The sequence below is a fragment of the Mustela erminea genome, chromosome 1, assembly GCF_009829155.1.
Source record: "Mustela erminea isolate mMusErm1 chromosome 1, mMusErm1.Pri, whole genome shotgun sequence".
Lineage (NCBI taxonomy): Eukaryota > Metazoa > Chordata > Mammalia > Carnivora > Mustelidae > Mustela > Mustela erminea.
Genome location: NC_045614.1, coordinates 210,236,316 through 210,259,649, shown reverse-complemented (window position 1 = coordinate 210,259,649; position 23,334 = coordinate 210,236,316). Strand labels below are relative to the sequence as shown.

Genomic DNA, 23,334 nt, shown 5'->3' with positions numbered 1-23,334 from the left:
TTGAGAACAGTCTGGGAAAGTCACAAGGATCTTGTCGTCCACACTGGTGCTCCATGCCAGCAGCAAAGGGGAGTCACTTGGGCATCTCTGCTTGGTACTAAGTCAGCTTTGGGGCCTCACGTCTCTTGTCTGTAGGTCATCCCTTTTGTTGAGCAAGAGTCTCCTAGTCTGCTATCTCACACACTCCTTTAAATTTTTTTTTTTTTTAAATTCTTCCATGTTAGTCCAAGTCACTGAAAACCTATTGCTTCTCTGAGAAAGCCTTTCTTGACCTTGTAAATCAAAGCAGTCCTCTGGAGGGAGGTTTCCCACTGCTGGGCTCGGTATCATCTTTCTCAGGGTGACCTCATCTATTAAAGTATGAAGGTTGTATTTGAAATGCCATTTACTTTCTCTAAGTCAATAAATGAAGCTGTGGATCTTTAGATCATCAGAGGTCTGCTTATTACCAAGAGTTTTTGTGTGTGTGTGTCATTTTTTAAATCGAGATCTGTGTTAGAGTTTAAAAGAATTCCGGCAGATTTCCATTTGCCTTTCTGAATCAGTTTGGGGTGATATTCCTCTGCGAGTGTAGATTGCCCCTAGATGAATCTGACTTTATTAGTTTATGTCCTTTGTTCAGAGCACCAGGGATGAGCTTGTGAAAGCACGCGCAGCTCTTATCTTCAAAGCTCTCCTTTATACGGCAAAAGTGCACCTCAGCAACCTGTGTTACTAATCTGTGGCAGTCCCAATTAGCTCGCATCAAGGTCAGTCCTTTGGGGGCTGCACGCTGGCTGCAGACTTAAGGGAACCAGTTCCTCTTGCGCTGAGCTCGCGCGAAGGTCGCGGAGAAGGCGGCCGAGGAGGCGTCAGACAAAAGAGGGGGTTGCCCGCTCCCCGAAGAGAGGTTGATAGCGACTCTCCCTGCCCTGGCTCACAAGCCAAAGAAACTCAGTTATTCTAAAGAACCCAAAACTAGCATGGGAACCTGCCGCCCCAGGAGGAGGCTGTTTGGGTTCTCCCCCACTGTCTTGCTCGGATGGCAAATATTTGAGTGCTTTTGCAGTTGTTGCAACATAACAAAAAGTGTAAGAGAACTATTTCTTGGGGACTTTTGATGAATGGAGAAGCCTTGGGCTCAAGAAGTGTAGTGAACATGACCCCTCCAAAACTGTGTCTGTGAAAAAAGAAGTTAGAGCTCTAGGTCAGGAGCATGTTGAGTTTTAGGAATGAAGGGTGATGCTGAGCTCACAGTGGCCTGTCCTGCTGTGTCTCTGAGGCCACCAAAGGAAGATAGTGAATCTGTGAATCCTGTAGGTCTCAGGTCTCCAGTGCAGGGGGTGAGGCCCCTCTTACGTGAAGAGAATATGCATCCTTGGTCTGCTGTCATGTCTATGGGAGAATGAAAGGGTCCGTGGCCAACTGGAATGGCAGTGCCTGTTTGATCTGTTCAGAGATGTGCCCTATAGTCCTATGAAGTTCAGAGCATTGGAGGTGAAGGGAGGGTAGGATTCACACCACATTTGCTGCTGCTCCCCCCAAGCACATGCTGTGACTTTGTGCCTGGGGCCAAAGGCAGGATGGATGCTTGTGGAGGTGCAGAAGGGGGCAGTCCTCCCAGGGCCCCCGCCTCCTGGCTCCTGCCTCTGGGAATTCCCGGAGCTGGGCCTGATGTGTGGGAAAGGAAAACAAGGGGTGGGTGCAGGTAGGGGGAGAAAAGTCATGGCAGGACAGCACAGCCGGCAGTGAGCGTGAGGAAAACAGGAGCACACTGAAGCAGACACTGAGCCAGTGGTTTATGGAAGGAGGCCAGGCACTTCAGCTTGAGAAACTCACCCTACCCTCCTTCAGGTGGGGAGCACGGAATGGAAGCTCTTCAAGAAAGAGTGGCCGCCGTGCAGCCACCTTGGGCTGAGCAGCTGCAGTGCCGCTGCTGAAGGAGGCTGGCGCTTAGTGGAAGGAAAGGCTTCTGTCTCCTGCTGGAGAGGCTGCCACATGCAGCCTGCTGGACCCTCACATGTGCTCACCGCAAAACCACGTTTTCCCTGGGGGAAGCAGTGGGGAACCTGAGTCTCGAAGGGATTAACTCATTTGCCGCCAGCATACCTTGAGTGAAGGACCAGTCAAGGGCTCAGCCCTAATCTCTCCAACTCCCAAATGACAGCCTTGCTCTGCTCTTGCTCTGGCCCTCATGATTGTCTGAGGGACAGCCTCAGGACATAGTTCCCAAATCCTGGAAATGTTTGGGGACAAAAAAAGTCAAAGGCTAGTGAAGCATCCTTGCGGGTTCCCTGCCAGCACTCTCTAGATACGATGTGGTGTTGCATCCTTTGTTCCCCACTTCATATGACTCCTGATTTTTTTTTTTTTTTAGATTTTATTTATTTATTTGACAGAGAGAAATCACAAGTAGACGGAGAGGCAGGCAGAGAGAGAGAGAGGGAAGCAGGCTCCCTGCTGAGCAGAGAGCCCGATGCGGCACTCGATCCCAGGACCCTGAGATCATGACCTGAGCCGAAGGCAGCGGCTTAACCCACTGAGCCACCCAGGCGCCCCATATGACTCCTGATTTTATTAGAACTCCATGCTTCAGCGTGTGCTGCTCCAAACCAGAGTGTCTGGGTGAAAAATCCAGAAAGGATGCATTCAGGCCCATGCTGCATGGGATCAGGGGATACAGTGGCTACATGAAGGGCTTCAGCCACTCTAAAATCTGTCAAACCATTGTTACCTTTTTTTTTTTAAACCACAAAAGTGCTAAAGTAAAATCTAGGGTCGCAGCTGGGAGAAAGCACAGCGGGAAAGCTATGATCTTGCTGATGGGGAGCGTGGCTTCCTGTCATGTCCGCCCCGCACTACCTGTGTCTCCCACAAGAGATGTGTCTGAGTCCAGATGTTGGCTGGAGGGAGGTACACTGACACAGAGGGCTGGGGGCTGCACAACTGGATGGAGTGGCCTCAGGGGAAGCCAGGCCACAAAATGACGTGATGCATAGCTGTTGCGTGCCAGATCTCTTTCTGAGCTGGGATCCAGAGCGTCTCCTCCAATACTGACAACTCACTGTTGTCCTGCAGCCCTTGAGGCCCCAAAGTGAATATCACTCCTTTTTTCTTGCCCGCTGCCACTCTGAGGCATTACAATGACCCTGGCAAAGCTTGGCCACGTTACTTAATCTTACTGAATCTGCTTAGTCAGAGAAATCGCTGGTATCTCTTTGAGAAGTCCTAGGGACTCCCCCTCATCCTCACAGGGCCTTCCATTGACAGTCTGGACAGTGGCTTGGCTCTGACAGTCTCCCATCCTGTGCCGTGGCCAGTGATGCTCAAACCTGCACGGTCCTCTTTATAGCATGTGCTATCCCCGCGGAATGTTCCTTTAGATTATTCTGTTTCTTTAGCTATGGGCCATCCCAGGTGATGCCATGCCTCCCCTGCGTGTAGCTTCCCCCTTCGAGGTGTCTGTCACTCGTTTCCTGCAAGTGAGGGTCCTCTTGCTATGTCAAGCGCATGATCCCAAGCTAGAGGCTGCCAGAGATCTCCCAGCGATTGACATGGTATTTCTGGCTCATCCCTTTCCAGGAGCTGCAGAGAGGGTGAAGGGGCTAGAGAATGAGGGGCCGGAAACCATCTTTACTGCCTGTGTTTTGAGATTTTCACTGAAGGAGAAGGGAGGAAGGGAAGGCAATGAACAGGGCAATCGTGGAATCATTTGAACCTGGCCAGTGGGCTGGCCCTCCAGCAATTTACCCAGCCCACCTATAGAATCAGTGGGGGCCTGGAAAGTGTGTTCCAGGGCAGAGGCATAGAAAGTGAGAATGCAGAAAATCTTTACGGGAAGGGTATCTGCAATGGATGTTTGTTTAACAAAGTCCAGGGCAACTGTCTGCAAGTCTGCAAGGGAAGACAGGGGAAGACCAAAAGGTGCCTTCTGTTCCCTCAAAAATGTGCTCCCTCCACCCCATGGGAACTGAAGGCTACTCTCTCTCTGGCCCCGGGACACGGTGCCGGCAGAGAACAGGAGGTGTTTATCCATACACCCATCTTTTCTAGAAGCCAATGACTTACCCCCCAGCCCTTCATCAGAGAAAACTGTGCCTGAGTCCAGAGCTCTTTTCCAGACGTGCCTCAGACTGATGGGGCTGAGGGGAGAGGCCTCATGGCAAAAGTTGAACTGTTTCCCCTGGGAAGTGTCTGGCAACTCTAATGAGGACCGGCACTTTGCATTTATAGAGCGCCTTTCATCTGTGGCTCTCAAAGCTGCTCCACAAACATTAATTAACTCTCACACCTGTGAGGCAGGTGAGGCTGGTTACCCCCATTTTTAGAGATGAGGAAACAGGTTTGAAAGGAAAAGGGCTGTGGTGAGCCACCAGGGCTGGGGGTGGCTCTGCTGGAAGGGACTGGCTTTCTGGATTCCCAGCGCCCTGACCCAATGGCCCTAAGCGCAAAGCCAGGGAGCCTCCCTGGGACCAGGCTCCAAATATGGGTCCCAGAGGCTGTGCGTGGGGGAGACGTGGCCACACGCCTCCTTTTTTCCCTCCTGCAGGCAGCCTGCCACCTCCCAGGCCCTGCGATCTGGACAAGACCCCTCAAAACCCTGAAGGCCTTTAAAATGCAGCCTCCCTGGGCAGGTCTCTGCCTGGGCTTGGTGCTGGATGCTTCCCTTCCAGTAATTGCTGGAAGAATGAATGCATCTTAGCTCTACATGACTAACCAAGATGTGTATAGCCGGCAGAGACAACGGTTGGCAAATACCAGAGCTATTTCACAACCTCGCTTTTTCCAGGATCCAAAGCTGGTAGGAGCTGACTCACATTATCATGGGGTTTCACTGATAGCAACAATGTGCAAATCCCGTGTCTGCTACCTGGGCGCACTTCTAAGTGACCGCTTAGCCCTCCTTCCTTTTGCCGTGCTGCGTTTTGACTCCCTGCCACAGAGGCCAGAGGAAATGGCGCTGAAGGACAGTGGGACTTCCAGGGAAATGCCTCTTTCAAAGCAGAGAAGGACCCCGTGCCTGGGGCCACCACAGCATGGGGTTCTAAAGGTAGCAGCAGAGCCCCAGGGGGCATCCTTTTGTTTGCAGAGCCGAGATCTTCCCTCCCAAGGGTCCAAGATGGGGAGATGCAAGCTGCCACCACCACCACCACCACCCCCAGGGCCCGCCCTGACACATCACCCTGGAAACTGACTCACATCTCTGAGCCCTGAGTCATATCCTGTTGTGCGTTTGGAGGCATCCAAGAGGGCATTACACCAGCTACCCATGACTGAGGTGAATCTGAAGGGCACCCTGGGAACTACCCTGCTGTCTTCCAAACAGAAAGAGGGAAAAAATCCTCCAGGGGAAAAAAAAAAAAACCAGGATGGCCCTGAGGGTTTCTGTGTTCACCAAGCAGGTTTGGCTCTTAAAAATAGACGCCAGGGCCCCATGACATACATAACTGTCTGGTCTCTGTTTTTAAACGGCTCTGAAGGGTTACCAAAAGGTCGCATCTTTTAAAGATATCAGCCTAAGAGCCAAGGGAAGGGCCTTCTAACTATAATAGCCACACCACAGAACTGCCAACCTCCTCCTGGCCCCTGGCAGAGAGAAGATGATTGTGCTGTTGGGAATCCAGGTTTTGAGGGTGGGCATTCAAGACCCCAGAGAGGTAGGTGGTCCTAGTCAAACCAAAAGGGGTCTCTGGCCATGCTCCTATGTGGCCTGGTGGGGGCCTGGGGCCAAAGTTGGAAGTTTGAAACATTTCAAAGAAAAGCTTTCAGTTTTGTTGATTTTCTCTGTCACCTTCCTGTGCGACACCTTCTTTGTCATTCTGTTTCCCCGATTGCTACTTTAATTCTTATTATGTCTTTTCTTCTCCTTGCTTTTGGCTTATTTTGCTCTTTTTCCTCTAGTTTCCTAAGCTGGGAGCTTAAATTATTGATTCTGGACCGCTCTTCTTTTCTGATATATGCATTCAATGTTTTAACTATCCCTGGAAGCACTGCTTGCACTATGTTCCACAAATAGTGAGAAGCTGGATTTTCATGTAGTTCAAAATGCCTTCTAATTTCTCTTGAGAATTCTTAGTTTACCCATGGGTTACTTGGAGGTCTGTTGTTGAAGCTCCAAATATTTGTTCTAGGTAACTTTCTGTTGTTCGTGGGTGGTGGTAGTGGTGGTGTTGCTGTTGTTTTGTTTTTAGTATTAAATCCGTGTGGCCTGAGAATAAACTTTGTATGACTTCTGTTCTTTTAAATTTGTTAAGGTGTATTTTATGGCCCAGAATATGGTCTGTCTGGGCAAATGTCCCCTGTGAGCTTGAGAAGAAAGGGTATTCTGCTGTTGTTAAATGGAATCCTCTATAAATGTCAATTACATCAAGTTTGTTGGGAACACTGTTCAGGTCAAAATGCCCTAATTTTCTGCCTGCTTGATCCATCAATTACTGGGAGAGGGGTGTCGAAGTCTTTAACTAAGTGTATTTTTCTATTTCTTCTTGTAGTTCTAAATCAGTGTTTGCCTTGTGTTTTCTGACACTGTTCTTAGGTGCTTACATATTAAAGATTGTTACATCTTCTTAGAGAACGCAGTCTTTCATCGTCTTGCAATTCTCATCTTATCCCTGAAAATTTTCCTTTTTCTGAAGTCAGAACGGCTACTGCCGTTCTTTTGGTTAGTGTTAGCATAGTCTTACTACATCTCTTTACTTTTACCCTGAGTCTTTATATTTCAAATAGTTTCCTTGTAGACAACATATAGTTGGGCCTTGTTATTAACTCATTCTGACAATCCCTGTCTTTAAATTGGTGCATGTAGAACAGTCATACTTAAGTGATTATTGGTATGGCTGAATTCATATGTACCATGTTTGTTTTCTATTTCTATCTTTGTTTCTCCTTCCCTGTTGAGGTATAGTTTTGTAGAATATAGAATTCTAGGCTGGTGGCTTTTTTTTTCCTTTAAACACTTGAAATATTTACCACACTTTTTGCTTGTATGATTTTTGAAGAGAAGTTAGAAGTAATTCTTACCCTTGTTGCTCTCTGGGTAAGATGTTTCTGTAGATTATTCGGTATTTATCTAGGTGTTCTCTCAGCTTCTTGGATCTGTGGTTTGGTGTCCATCATTAGTTTTGAAATACTACTGGCCATTAATACTTCAGATGTTTCTTCTACTCTGTTTTCTTTTCTTTTTCCTTCTGATATTTCCACTATGCATATATTACACCTTTGGAAATTTTCCCAAAGTTCATGAATGTTCTGTTTTAGGTTTTTCTGTTTGTTTGCTTTGTTTTCTTTCTTTGTTTTTTCTCTTTACGTTTTAGTTTAGGAAGTTTCTATTGACATATTTTGGAGCTCATTGATTCTTTCCTCAACCATATCTAGTCTATTGATGAGCCCATCAAAGGCATTTCTCATCTCTGTTACAATGTTTTTCATTTCTAGAATTTCCTTTTGTATCTGAGAGTTGCCATCTCCCTCTTACATCACCCATCTGTTCCGGCATGATGTCTCTTTTTTCCATTAGAACCCTTAATATATTAATCATAATTAAATTCCCTGGCCAGTAACTCCAAAATCTGTGTCATATCTAAGTCTGGTTCTGCTGTTTGTTGTATCTCTTCAGACTGCTTTCCTTACATTTTGGCATGCCTTGTTATTTCTGATTTGAAAGCTAGACATGAGGGGCACCTTGGTGGCTCAGTCAGTTAAGCATCTTATTCTTGGTTTTTGGCTCAGGTCATGATCTCAGGGTCCTGGGATCAAGCCCCACATCAGACTCCAGGCTGAGCATTGTGTCTGCTTGAGGATTTTCTCCCTCCCTGTCCCTGGCTCTTCTCCCTGCTCGCACATTCCCCTTTTTGTCTTTCTCTCTCTAAAATAAATTAAATAAATAAATAAATAATAAATCTTTAAAAGAAAGAAAGCTAGATGTGATTTATCAGATGATGGGAATGGATGTATGTAAAACTTCAGTGTGAGATTTTATGGTCATCTAGCTAGGAGTTGGGCTGTGCTTCATGTTTACTGTAGCTGTAGATGTCAGAGGCTTCAATTCCTCCAATATCCTTGTTTTCGTCTCCCTTTTGCCTTTAGACTTCCCTAAGAACTCTTCTCTAGTCTCTTTGAGCTGTAACCCACTGTTACTCTACTGGATCCCATGAAAACCTGGAAGAATTCCTGATGCCAATCTCATGAAAGTGTCCCCACCCCAGTCCCCATACATGCACAAATGACTGAAGCTCCTAGAAGTTTCTTACTTTCATGGTAGTCTATACTTGGTCTCCAACAGTTTATCAAAATTACCAGTTAAGCGTTCCAACCAATTTACAGCTCCAGCAGCTTCTGGTCGTGGTATGCACACCTCACTCAGTATGATCTTCTATAGTCACCTGCCTCTCAAGATTTCAGGGTGGCAGTTTGCCCTACAGTCTCAGTTCCCTAACAGATCCAAGAAGAGTCATGAATTATCACTCTGTTCAGCTCTTTCCTTGTAAAGAGGGGAGTGGTGACCCCCAAGCTCTTTGCATTTCAGAGCTACAGCTGGAAGCAGCAGAACATCTTGACATCAGTTATTTGATAGGGTCATTTTTCACTCTGGAGATATTTTGATATTGCTGCATCAAAAGGTGAAAGCACTCACTTTCTTACTGATGTATGCCATTGATCCCTCTGAATTCACCACTCACATCCACCCTACCTTATCCCCAATCCCCCTTCTCTGACCTCATTTCAAATGGAAAGGAGAGGGGCTCTGTTTTAACCATTTTTTGATGATCAGACATCTGAAAATAACCCATCACAAAACGACCACAGTAAAGTGGCTGCATCAAAACATTATGTACCCTGAAAAAAAACAGGAGGCAGAGAGGCTTAAATTTAAATTTTCTAATCCAGTCGTTTTATTAATGGACATGTGAACTGATTGAGATTGGGTCTTTGCCCCCTCTATCCTTACCTCAAATCTCCAGTTTTCTTGCCCTTTAGCACTTAATCTCTGTAGCCCAGTTCCTCCTGGGTGCTGAAGACCAGCAGGCAAACTTTTTATCAGTGAATGGCATCATATTATTACTTGAACCTCACCCTGGAGCAGGAGTGTATGACCTTACCAATAAATTATCAGATAAATCCCTTGGCATGGGTTTATTTTCCTTTTTAATAATATAATCATAAAAAGTAGTCAGACGTACTGAGCATTTAATGTGGCCAAAAAATGTGCTACTTGCTTTTACATAAGGCTTATCTCACTTTTTCTTCACTACTATCATTTGAAGTAAGAGAACTACATACCAGAGAATATAAGTGACTTGCCCAGGCTAAAGGCAGAATTCGGACTGAAATCGATCTATGATTTAAATTAGGTGCTTTCCCTAGTCTGTTCCTTGCAGAGGCAGAACGTAAGTGCGTAATAAATGCCATTAGGGTTATCTCTAATGTGGGAACAGCTGTTTGCAAGTCCAGATTAGGCAGATAATCCACCAATTCACCTGAATACAGGTCCGCCACTAGCTGTAATTCCCTAAAGGCAAGGACTATACTATAGTCCATTCACTACTGAGTCCCCAAAACAGTGACCCTAGTAAAGCAAAAATGCTCATTGGCAACATGAATGAATGAGGATGTGAATAACTTCATGAGCCCATGAATTAATGAAAAAATTAATTGATGTGAATGAATAAATGAAGCAACTCTCAGCATGACGATCAGTGCCCCAGGAAGAAACCTTTCCAAGCATCATCTATTCCCAGGATCTTCACTGATACCAGACCAGAAGCTCCAATGGGTCAGGAACTACATTGGCCTTATTCATCAGGCTATTACTAGCTAAGTTAGCACATGCCTAGCACATACTAAAATTTCAGTAAACTTTCGTTCTTTTCGATGGACTGACTTAGCAGAGGCACTCCATTCAAGAACAAGTAGCCCTACTGTCTGGAGAATGACTGACAGTGGTTCTCTTCCTCAGCCTATGGCTTCTTTCCTGGATAACTTCCATCTTCTCCCTACCTACTTCCTCTTCCCAGCATAGGTGTATTTATTGTTACAAGCACTGTTCTTCACCCCACCCTTCCAACTGAATCTTTCTTAAACTGATTAACATACAAGTTCAGCAGAGAAATACTGTATACCATCAATTTGAATTAGAATCCTACACTATTGGAAGGGGCTTTGAGATCATGTCTTTTCAGAGAGGAAAATAAGGATGTATAAACAAGTGGTTTAGGCTCAAAGACAAGCATGGAGGCCACTTATCCTACTTATCGTGCCTCTCATTCCCATGGTTGGGGTGGCCCACAGTACTGCCAAATATTTCCACACCTGCCTTCCTGTGTTCACGTTGGCCCCATCAGAACAACTGGTAACAGTAAACTCAGCATACATCATATCATCAGTCCTAGTTTTTTTGTTCTATTTGGTGCTTTGGGGTTTTTTATTAATAATACACATAGAATTAGAAAATACCCAAAAAACCTGACATGAGAAGCTCGCCATCACCACCTTCTGGCCCACCGCTGGCAATGAATCCAAACGCAGCTCACTCTGGTCACATGAATGAAAAATGATAATGCAGGGGTCCTTTGGGGTTTTAGTGCTAGCCCTCCTCTAACGCTGGAAAGCTAAGTTGTGGTGTGAAGCAAGAATGTTGAATCTAAAACCCTGTGTTAAAAAAAAAAAAAAACAATCACAGAACTTGGACTTTAATCATAAAGATCATTTTACCAAAGCATATTTTTTAAAAGGCTGTGAAACATTATGCAACGTTTGCATGGTTTAATTATGAGTTTAGAAAAGCCTAGCACAACTTTTTCACTACAGTAAAACATGACAGAGCATGAATCATGGCATAATACTTTATGCTTACTGTGGTTTTAGACATGGGGTTAGGGGTGCTGGGCTGTCTACACAGCAAGGCATGAATTACTGAACCGCAATTCACACCCCGGAGGACTTTATGACAATTATAAAACCTCTTTTGTTTGCTTCTTAAATGATTAAAATATTTGAGTACTATATATTCATCCAGCAAATGTGTATATCTAGGACATATGCATGTCTTACAAAAATATCTGAGTCTATAATTTATTTTTCACTTGGAGCAAAACCCTTATAGTAATACAGGAATGTTGAACAATCTGCTGTTTTGCTCTTTCAGTTATTAGAAACACTGTTACCTGTAAGGCTGTGCAGGATCCTTGAGTATAGTGGATCTTCCATTTCCACTGAGTTTAGAATGGACCAGCTATTTTATTCTCTGCCTTCTGCTCAAATTCCCCAAAATTCAGAATGGAACGAGGACCCTTCTTTAATATTAGGTTTCAGAGATTCTAAGTGAAAATATTTGCCCAGATATTCCAAGCTTAAAAATTGAGTTATTTGAAAAGAAAGAAATTGATCCACAGGAGGGACGGGGACTGGGAGGGAGGGGGGAGTGGGGGGCAGGTAGTTGGCAGGCAGAAGAGCCGGGGATCCAGGTAGATCTATCTCTAAACCCCTGATTCTGTTATCCACTCTGCCGGGCTTCAGACAGATAAACCGAAACAGCAAACTTGAACTGCTGGAAAAGAAAAGCCCCTGAAGGAAGGAGAACTGGATATTTCACAACGAGTAGAAAGAACTCACTTCTTTATGTCCTGGCACATACACAGCCTACACCCAGCATTTTCCTGAGAAACGTTGCTCTTTCTAAATTTACTCCCAGCTTCTTGTAGCTCTGGCTATGAAGACCCCTGGGAACTAGTGTAGTCCATAGAGAAGGTGGGACACAAAGAGAAAATCGATGTTTAACCCTAAAGAAATGGAAGGCTATCTTGTGGGGGGACTGTTCCCATTCAACTTTTCTTACACGTGTTGCCTGAGATTAGAGGGTTCGTTCATTTTTTTCTTCTCCTTTTCATCTGCACTGTGATGCTTTTGAAAACTAAGACTCCTATGAATGCTGGAGTCAAATTTACAAAATCCTCTTTACCTAAATCTTCTGAAGTCAGAGTTTTGTCTCTTCTCTATCCCAGTCCCCACTTAATGGCTGTCTATAAAACACTTGCTCAACATTCTGCCCTTTAAACATTGCAAACTTGAGGTCTTGAAAAGGTGCAGGACACCTGTCGGTCTGGGTTGGTAGAGCCAGATCTCTACTGCTGGGCTTGTGAACGAATCCTCAGGTCTCATCATCAGCTTCCCAGCCAGACCTTTTCTTAATTCCTTGGGAGAGAATTCACCTAAATAGAGGATATTTGGAAGTCCTTGGCATATTTTTGCCAAAGTTAAGAAAAAAAAAAAAAAAACCTCTATGTTCTTTTTTGCTTACTGAGCTCAGATGGATAGGTGATCCACCTGAGTTTATAAAATCTTTCTGAGGATGAGAATTGTAACTCTTGCTAAAGCTGAAATTGTCTGGGCGGTTGATATGTGCTGTAGTTTAACAGGTGAGCATTAACACTTCTACCTGGAAAGCATATTCAACTTCTCCCATCATTGTTAGCATGATTAAATCAAACCTCCGGAAGAAACAGTTATCAGAGGAAAATCTTCAAGAATCACACATAAACTGTGTCTCTCGGGGGAGGCGGAAATCATCCAACAAAAGCAAATACTTGGACTTACTAGACACTGGTCAGCAGGCCACAGGCATGTATGACATATTTAAACAGAGGTGACTAGTTTTTTATTAAGAGATTTGTTTTTTCTTAAACCCCACCCCATTCTACATTTGATTGACCTCCCTGATTCTCTGCAGACACAAGGCAGATCCAACCATCCCCACCGTGGTCCTACGATCAGTCCTACCAGTACCTGGGATCGATCGCCTCACCTTCTGTACATCCAGCAACACCCATCTCACCTGGACGGGCCAGCGGCATGACAACCCTCTCTGCAGAGCTTTCCAGTCGACTCACAAGTAAGCTGCTTGAACACACCCTTTGAAGTCAAGCTAGAGTGGAAGGTTTGAGAGACTGGAGATGCATAAAGGGTTTGGCAGTCATTCGGGGGTGGGGGTAAAATTGTGGTTTAAATACAAGGTTGCTTAAGTCCCGTGTCCATTCACTGATTTTCCCTGACATCTAGCGAGAGAGATTATGAATATGAAATCAGAAAAGGATTCTTTGAGCATTTCGGGGTTGCTCTCACCTTTGGCAGAGAGAGGTAACAGCTGGGGGATTAAATAATATACAAGGCCAAAGGAATCAGCTCCTAGGACTCAGGAGGGACTGTCCCATTTGATGGTGGCAAGCTTTCACAGGTCATGTGAACAACACTGGGGTACCTGTAGAATGGGAAACAGCTACACCCCAAATGAGACATTTTGAACTAAGAGCTCTTCATCCTGGATTAGAGGAACAGAATGGAAAGCTCGGGTGTCGTGGTTAGCATAATTGTTGTTAATACGAGCTCATTAAATATTAGTCATTTAACCTATGAGACCTTTTGGGCTTGGCACTCACCTTTGCTCGTGGGCAGGGAAATCAGAGTTAGAGAAAAATTCCTTTGTTGAAAGCAAAAGAAGAAACTCCCTGTTTGGAGCTTTGAAATTGGAGCTGGACCAAACTGTGAAAATACTTCAGAGAACTTCAGCATTATGAAGCCTGCAAACACATTTCATATGCGTGGGGAGGAGGGTGGTTGTTTTTGCTTTTCAGTTCTTGAGATCAGATTATAGTAGATTAGGGGGCAGGCAAAGGGGCAAAGGCGTCATGTCTGCCATTTTAAATGTCGGATAATGTGGTGTTTTCCAGACAGTTGTGATTACTTGAGATTTCAACAAATGCTTTAGCTTCTTTTCGGAGCTTCTCAACAGCACCATCATTGGCATCTGGGGCCAGAGAATTCTTTGTGGTAGGCGGGGGGGGGGGGGGGGGGGGGGGGGGTGCTGCCCTGTGCACTGTAGGATATTCAGCGGCATCTCTGGGCTTTAGATACAGTGACAGGTCCACTCCCCTGCACAAGATGACTAAAAATGTCTCCAGACACTGTCAGATATCTGGAGGGCACCCAACTGTCCCCTGGTTGAGAACCACCCATCTTTGAGTATTCTTAGGTGCTGTGGTAAAATGGAAAAGCCAACTTAGTTGCCCACTTTTTGTATTAATGACAAGATTTTCAGGGCACCTGCTGGCCTAAGGAGTTGAGGAAGTAGCATAAGAATGATGACGTCAGTTCAGCTTGTTGTTTCAGAAGTTCTGTTCCCTCAGGACCAGTTTGACTCCAAAGGCACTTGTCAACTTTTATTGATTCTTCTCAGAGCACTGCTCTGCTCTCTACATCTAAAACAATCACTGTTTTCCTTGGTAATGTGCCTGCTGTGGGTCTCTGGGAATGTATTACGTAAGACTTTTGACTTGGTCACCACCCAAGATCCGCACCTTATGGTTTCAAGAGCCCTCAGGGGGCAGCTGCTCCAACTGACCAGTGTTCAGATGCGAGGGTGACTTTTCTTTTTTTTAAAGGGAATGGGTAATGTGTGCTTCCAAGTCCCGTGTTGCTGTGAACGCTTCTGAATAACTGGGACCTCAATTACCCAAGGAGTGGGGAAAGGACGTTTTATGGTCTGAGGGTGTGAAGTACACAAAAACCACGTCTCATTTCAGCACCCAAGAATTATCTTTCCCTGTCTTGGAGGGAGGGCGCGAGAGAATTCCAGATGAGCTTTCCCCGGTGGCAGAGAAAGGCATGGGAGATTGCTCTTCAACTTGGCAGATCTCCCTCTGAGAAATCAAGCCTGGAGTGCGGGCCTGAAAAACCTTGTCATATGCCTGGGGGGCAGTAGGGGGTTGCGACACATGAAAGCAAAGTGGCTGCCCTGGCTGCCAGCTTTGAGAACCTGACACTGCTCTGCTCCTGCTTTTCCTTTTAATCCCGCCCCAGAGCTCTGTGTTCAGCCCCTCTCCCCACCCCCAGCCCCACCTGGACTTCCTTCTGCACGAGGGACTTGCACACTCTTTCTCTCTTTCTCCTTTGCAGACAGTCTCCACACCTTGTCTGAAAAGAGATGTCATCTGGAGGTTTTCCTTTATTTTTTTTTTTCTTTAAAAAAAATTAATGTTTAGCTGCCAACCTGGGCGACAGACAGCATGCATTAATCTGAGTCATGCAAAAGATCCTTTTAAGGCTGCCATTATCTGCTCAAGCTGTTTAATCCTTTGGGGGCAGTGGGAGGGGCTGGAGTGGGACAGCTTTCATCCACGTCAAGCTGTGGAACAAACACTTGAGCTGTCATGGCAAATATTTAGCCCCATCGGTGGGGAAACATTTCCAACTAAAATACCTGAACCTCCTAATCCCCAGATTTCCTACTCTTTAAAAGCTCCCTGTGACTATCTGGGGTCTCCACCCCCACCCACTATGGAATAAGGGGGCACTGGGCCAGCCCAAAGGACAAATGGGCGACAGTGGGGTGATTGGTGCATGACAGTGGGGCTCAGTAGGAAATGTCAGATGAGACATAAAAATGGAAACAAATACTTGAATAGATCATTTGAATCAGAACATATCTAGAGAGCCAAAGATCTTTTATTATCAAAATGTGTGGGGAGAGAAAGCTTACTTTTGTCCAGTGGTGCGGTGGAGACAGGAGAATCACGGGCAGTATTGAGGATCTTTCAGATACTCTGCCCACAAGTGAAAGAACTATTTTCCTCTGACAGCTGAGACCATAACATCATTGCATTACTTATGTCCGTGACCAGCCACGGACTCACTGGGGATTACGGTAACTTGGTACCATCACCACATTACCACGTAGTTGTTGGAACAGACTGGCAGAGCATGTCCAGACATCGCCATGAAACAGGGTGACCTTTTATTCATTTTCCAGTGGATTCACCTTTTTGTCTCAGGGCAAATGAAGCAAGAGGAATACTGGGCGGAGTCATTAATTTGTGTCCAGAGTCTTGCATCAGATGCCAACAAATTGATTGTATTTGCCTAATGCTCTTCCTCCTACCTCAGCTTCTCCCTAGACTATAGAAATCTAACTGGAAAAATGGAGTCAAGCTTCCTGTCACAGCTCTCTGGGTGAGCAAAAACAAGTGACACAGAGCTTGCTCACAGACGGCCCCAGTAAGTGGCCAGGGACAAACCGTGTGGAATGAGGTGCGGCCTGGCTTCAGGACGAGCTAGAGTGTGGCCGTGGAAGGGCAGCCCCAGAACCACTGTCAGTTTACAACGTTTTCCCTGCCCACATGTCTGACTGGCTTTGAAAAGATTAACAGGAGTGTTTGTTTGAAAGTCAGACTCCTGGTTTCCTCATTAGCACAGAGATTGGCTACAGGCTTTGGTTGTTTCTATAAACTTTAATTACCTCTCTGATGAGGGGTATATACCTCCTCATCACATTCACCCCAAATTTATAGAGAAGTTTGGAAAGAGAGAAAGGGGAGAAGGGAGGGGGGAAAGGGGGAGAAAGGCAGAGAGAGAGAGAAGGGATGAGAGAGAGAGAAAGGCAGAAAGAGAATGAGAACACTAGCTCTCCCTGCTGGAATAATAGGCTTGAAATATGAGGAAGTTGATCAACCCCGGAAGCCTTCCAAAAACAGATTAATCCACCCTGGTAGCTTTCCTTTCAGAGCAAACTCTTGGCTCTGTCAAGTTTCTCTATGGGCCTGAACACAAAAGGACACAGACTACATGCCATCCTGAGCTTGGACTTACTTTGTATGTTGATTTGGGAGCTGAAAAACTTTTAAACATTTAATTTTGCCTCTGCTATCTTTTGGGTTTGCTGCTGTAAAGACTACAGACCTGGCCCAGTCATTTGATTAATAATTCTGAGGAACAGGATACCATCTTACATCTACATGGTGATTCTCAGTCGGAGAGTGGGGGAATGGTTACCCTGCTTCACCCTACCCCCGGAACATTTGGCAGTGTCTGGAGACAATGTTAGTTGTCACAATGCAGGGTGTGGGAGCGCTATGGACATTTGGTAGACAGAAGCTAAGAATGCTCCCAAACATACTACAATGCAAGGGACAGCTCCCCACACCCCCAACAAATATATATCTGGCCCAAAATGTCAACAGTACCACTGCTGAGAAACTGATCTACAGGACACGAGGAACACTTCCTGGCACCCAAAGCCCCTAGTAGTTCCCAAGGGCAGCCTATGGTAAAGAAAAATGTTCCCAAGGGCAGTCTATGGTAAAGAAAAATGCAGAAGGATGCAATGAAGGCCAAAGCCAGTTTCTGAGACCAGAAATGCAGAATCCTAACAAAGTGAGTTTTCTAGACAAAGTTTTGTCATTCTGGTAAAACTTAAACATGTGGAAAAATGGAGTGGATAAATCAAAGCCCTACAGCCATTTGTGTTAACAAATCATTGAAGCACATGAGGGAATACCGGGTGACACTGAGGTCCTATTTTGCTAAAAATGTGGAAGTAGTCTAAAGGCACATGAGAGGGGAGGAAGAGTGGTATTGATACTCACTGACAACCACTCACAGTCACTACTATGGCATGCATTAGGTAGAATCATAAGAAACTGACAATTTTAATTGTTTGAAACCTACAGAAATAGCAGTTTCCTGTGATTCAACATAAATATTATGTATGCTGTATTATTATGTTATTACATATTAAGATTATAACACAGTATCATATTATATATGATATATTCTATTAATATTAATCTATGGATGCATCTATCTCATACTATCATATAATTACTATCATATAATTTTATAAGTTACATATTGTTATATTAATATCACAGATTAAATTTATCTTAATATTGGCATATTAATATATTGATTATCGACGACTGGCAAACTTTTTTCCATAAAGGACCAGATACTTAATATTTTAGGCTTCCCGGGTCCCACGGTTTGTCCGTGTCATGACGACTCCACTCTGCAGTGGTCGTTCTTCAGTAACTAGGAGAATTCCTAATAGGAGTGAGGCTCATTCCAGTGAAACTTCATGCAGGGCAACGGATATGAGCATTTCACATAATTTTCACGTCAGAAAATACAATCCTTCTTTTCACTTTTTTCAACCATTTCGAAAAGTAACTCATTCTCACCTTGGGGGCCATACAAACACTGGTGGCGTCGAAAAGGTGGGTTTGCCAACCCTGTCATTACCTCGATATTACAGGTATTATATTTATATATAGTATGTGTTATGTTACACTGTATTGCATCCTATTATAGTGTAATGACATTGTAGCCTATCCCACCTTACATTCCGTGACTCCCCGAGTCACCGCCCTCTGTCACCGCAGGCCATCACACCACCTCCCTGCCCACTAGCATGCTGGGTAGGCAGCCAACTCCCTTGGCTCCCGGGGCAGCAGCATTCTGGGTAATCAGCCGGTGGGCGGGCCGCGGGCGGGAGGACCATGGCCTCCCTGGCTCCCATCTCCCACCTCACAATCTTTTCTCTCCCGCCCCCACAGCGGCCCCCGACCTGACGGCCTTCGGCGACCCACGCCAGTTCCCTGCGCTGCCCTCCATCTCAGACCCTCGCATGCACTACCCCGGAGCCTTCACCTACTCCCCGACGCCCGTCACGTCGGGCATTGGCATCGGCATGTCGGCCATGAGCTCGGCCACGCGCTACCACACGTACCTGCCGCCGCCCTACCCTGGCTCGTCGCAGGCACAGGGCGGCCCCTTCCAGGCCAGCTCGCCCTCCTACCACCTGTACTACGGCGCCTCGGCTGGCTCCTACCAGTTCTCCATGGTGGGCGGCGAGCGTTCGCCGCCGCGCATCCTGCCGCCATGCACCAACGCCTCCACGGGCTCGGCGCTGCTCAACCCCAGCCTCCCGAACCAAAGCGACGTGGTGGAGGCCGAGGGCAGCCACAGCAACTCGCCCACCAACATGGCGCCCGCTGCGCGCCTTGAAGAGGCTGTGTGGCGGCCCTACTGAGGGCCCCGCGGCAGCCCAGCGGGAGGAGCACCCCTGCCCAGGCCCAGCCTATGCTCTGGAGAGCCCATGGGTATGGGGTCCGTGGCCGGCACTGCGGAGGGGGCGCGCCCTTGCCAACCGGGTTCTGGGATCTCACTCTGCTCCGCACCCGCGACCACCCCCACCCCGGCCCTTGGGCACTCGGGCCCCCTGACCACCTGCACCCCGAGGCCATGCGAAGCGCCATTGCTGTGGGCCCGGCTCACCTTTTCCGAACCTGACCCAACAGGAGGGTGTCCGCTTCACCACCACGTGGACACGTCGTAAGGCAAACAGGAAGATTCCCAGAGGGAAACTGTGAATGCTTCTGATTTAGCGATGCTGTGAATAAAAGAAAGATTTTATACCCTTGACTTCACTTTTTAACCAAGTTGTTTATTCCAAAGAGTGGAATTTTGGTTGGGGTGGGGGCGGGGAATGCAACTCCTCTTGTTTGGTATCTAATTTGTATTTTTTAGTTTTCTTTTCCAGCACCTTATAAATTGCAAAGTGCATATTTGCATTTGGGGTGGTTTTTATTTTTATATATATATATATATATATATTAAAAAATTGAGCTTGCTTCTTTCTTGCTTTGACAATTGAAAGAAATATGATTCCTTTTTTCTGTAAGTTTTATTTAACTTTTCTTTTGGACTTTCGTGTAGTTGTTCTTTTGAGAAACAGCTACAGCTTTGGGTCATTTTCAACTACTGTATTCCCACAAGGAATCCCTAGATATTTATGTATCTTGTTGTTTAGACACTTACTTATGTGTTGATACTTTTTTATTATTTAAATGTACTTATATTAAGAAGAAAAATATCAAGTACTACATTTTTGTTTTTGATAGTAGCCAAAGTTAAATGTATCACATTGAAGAAGGCTGGAAAAAAAGGATGAGCAATGTGATGACTTGGTTATCTAAATATTGTTTACATTAAACTCCCTTTCATGTTAATCAAACGAGTTGGTAGCTAATGCAGCAATGTTTTTAATGCTTTTTAGATACTGAGGGTCACTTGAAGGATCTGAAGTATGGAATTTTCTGCCAAGCTCAACAAAGGGTCTCATACCTGACTCCCTCCTTTCCAACAGAGAAGGTCAAATCTGGTTCCAGGAGGTTCAGATAGTTGTCAATGATTGCACCTCTGAAGAGGATTTATTTTCTGCCTAGGGGTTTGCTTCCTCTATGGGCTTGATAATTCTAGACGTGCTTTGTAACCATTGAATCCAAAGTAAACTATGTGGAAGAGCGTATCCACATGGGAACCGAAAGAACGGATTTATGGGTTTCTTAACTGCTCCCTTCTGGAGTAGTAAGGAGATCATCTGAATCCAGAATTCAGATTTTTTAGCTCCAAGAAAATACTCCTATTTGATACAGTACCTGTTCATTGACTCAGAACAAAACTTGTGGCTGTTCCCCAAGGCTGGGAGTGGAAGAAACTAGACCTGGTGTCTTTGGTGTCTGAAGGTCTCCAGCTGAATTTTCATAGGGTGGCTTGGAAGCAGACCTGAACAGGACAGTTTTCCTCTGTGTGCTTCCATGGAGTCACATAGGAAAGCATCATCCCCCCTGGGCCAGACTCCATCCCAAGCTGTTCATTCAGCAGCCATCTTTGCATTGCTTTCACCAGGCTGAGACCCTACCAAATGGGGTATGTGCACTTTTATCTGTGCATCAGCATGACAGGAAAGATTCATGTCGCAGCTGCCCATGGCTACAATTCAAAAGTATCCAATGTCACTGTAAATTTTTATTGGAGAATTTGGTCAGAATGCAGTTGTTGTACAACTCATAAATACTAACTGCTGATTTTCACATATGTGTGCTCAAAATGATCTGGTTGTTATTTAATGTACCTCTTAAATTAGTTGAAATGATTTCAGGTCAACTCTGAAGAGTATTTGAAAGCAGGACTTCAGAACAGTGTTTGATTTTTATTTTATAAATTTAAAAATTCAAATTAGAAAGATCTTTGGCTGCAGGCAGCAAAACAGCTGGTCTTATTTAAAACAACTTGTTTTTGAGTTTTCTTATATATATATATATATTGATTATTTGTTTTACACAGATGCAGTAGCACTTTGGTAAGAAAGAGTAAAGCAGTTTGTGTTGTCAGGTCATTCTTATCTAGAAAAGAGCTCAGACAGATCTTGGAGAAATTCAGAATATATTCATTTTTATTTTAGACATAATCCTCTCTTCATGATTCAATTTAATGTCTTATTCTGTATTATGTTTTTGCGGCAAAATTATCCTTAAATGTCAGCAAATTGAAAATTTTTATTTTTGGAAAGGACCTTTGGCCCCTTGACCCCAAATCGAACCTAAGTGTTCTCAACACATGTTGCCATATCTGACCTGACAAAATGTTGGGGGAAAATGAAGGAAAAAAAATTATATTTTTCAGTTCATTTCTGGTACCTGAACATATTCCAACTCAAAACCAGCCTAATGCCCGAGAAAGGGGATCAGACAATGCTTCACATTGAATCTTCACTCTCAAAGGCATGTATGAGGAGGGCTTGTCACTTTGTTGGAGTCCCACTGGTTTGGCTAGTCAGAGTTTCACAGACCCTTACCAGCATATTAGTACTTAATCGTTACAGAAAAAATTAAATCAAACTTTAGTATTTTGGAGATAGGTCTCACATAACACTTAATGTTCCTCTCCCCCACAAAAATTGTATTCATTGCCTTCAGGTAAATTAAGGTGGTCCTTTAATCAAGGAGACCCTTAAGCCAATAATATAATAACTGGATGTATCTGGAAGCATTGGTCCAAGAGAAGAAAGATTAAGCCATTTCTACTGCTTGTTCATGCCTTTATTTATAATTTCAACATGGACATGTATTTTAATTCTTTTCAGTTTTTCTCACTATATTTCTTATATGACTTATATTTCTTATATGACTTATATTTCTTTCTTCTGCTGGCCCTCTGATAACTGCTTCTGTTTCTCTTCTGCCTCCATCAAACCTCTCCTCCTTCCTCCATTCTCTTGCTTTATGTAAGGAGACAGCACACACACCCCCAACTTCACACCAAGTGTCCAGAACACGAGGAGCCGCAGGTCTCCTCGCTTTACATAAAGGAACATGGTGAGTCAGCCTTTCTCCTGCTCATCATGGGTTTCTTCCAGCAGAACAGAGACATTGCCAACCATTTTGGATCTGCTTGCTGTCCAAGTGCAGCAACCGAAGCCTTCCTGGACAAATTACAATCAGTGAGTTAATAGACAGCCTTACTGCTGCCTCACATTTCTGTGCAGATAAACAGAAATGCTCTGACTGGAAAGGAAATGAATGGTTTCACTCAAATGTCCTGCAATTTAGGATTGCAGGTTTCTTTCCTGAAAGGCCTGCTTCCTTAGGACATTCCATCCTGGCAATTTTTGTTTTTGGTGGTTTTGTTTTCTGGGGTACAACATGTTTGGGGTCTTTTATACATGAAAAATCAGTTAATAATCTCAGAAAACATTTTTTTTTTTTTACATTTGAACAAAATATCTTTTTGTTTACCTGCAGTATACAATCATTTGGGGTTTAGTTTGTTTGTCTGTTTGGAGCTTTTCCCCTCCCTTTAGCCAGATCAGTACTGAAGAGGCTGATCATTTGGCATTTTTTTTTTTCTTCCAGAAGAGTTGCATCAACAAAGTTAATTGTATTTATGTATGTAAATAGATTTTAAGCTTCATTATAAAATATTGTTAATACCTGTAATAACTTTTTTTTTCAATTTTTTTGTGTGTGTTTCTAAGGACTTTTTCTTATGTTTGCTAAATACTGTAGACAAAAAAATGCTTCTTTCTACTTTGTTTATTTTAGAATTAAAGATGAGCTACTTTTTATTCACTTTTGTAAAGAGCTAATAGCATGGTTCCAATTTTTTTTTTTAAGTTCACCTTTTGTTCTAGGGGAAATGAATGTGCAAAAAAAAAAAAAGAAAAAGAAAAAGAACTGTCGGTTATTTGTGCTATTCTGGTTGTATAAAAATCAATGGAAAAAATAAACTTCCAAATTGAAATGACAGTAAAACACATCTATTGAAAAAGTAACAATGGGAATTGCAGTCCTGCTTGGACAGGCCCCACCTAGTGTCTGTTTGTGTACCAGTTACTGGATCTGTTCACAAAGCATCCTGGAAATTTGTGTGTCCTTTCTTTCTCCCTGGTACTGACATATTGAATACTTCCCTAAAGGGAACTGTCAATCTCGAGGTTTAAACCAGATACCCTATGAGAGAACACCACTCCTCCAAGCCCTTGTCCAAGGTGTTTCCAGACAGGGCAGGAGAGCAGGCACTCCATTGTAGTCCACTGCTCAGAGTTAGAGTGTCCATCCCTGCTGCTGCCGGCAGCATTCCCCATACCCAGCCTGGGCAGGGCAGCTGGACTGCTGCTGCCCAGGAGCCTCTGAGTCTTTACTTTTTTTGTACCACAGTTTCTTCTGTAAATCCAATATTATCACTAGT

The 23,334-nt window shown here is 44.5% G+C and overlaps 1 protein-coding gene across 10 annotated transcripts in view; it reads left to right on the top strand.

Annotated features, from left to right (window-relative positions):
• Window positions 1-22,892, top strand: part of RUNX1 (RUNX family transcription factor 1) — a 263,627-nt gene extending 240,735 nt beyond the window's left edge. For all 10 annotated transcript variants that reach the window (XM_032354432.1, XM_032354441.1, XM_032354457.1 and 7 more), the window contains 2 exons: window positions 12,704-12,865; window positions 18,360-22,892. In XM_032354432.1, coding sequence (XP_032210323.1) covers window positions 12,704-12,865; window positions 18,360-18,835 — 638 coding nt within the window. In that variant the 3' untranslated portion in view covers window positions 18,836-22,892. The remainder of the gene's footprint in view (window positions 1-12,703; window positions 12,866-18,359) is intronic.
• The last annotated feature ends 442 nt before the right edge of the window (window positions 22,893-23,334 follow it).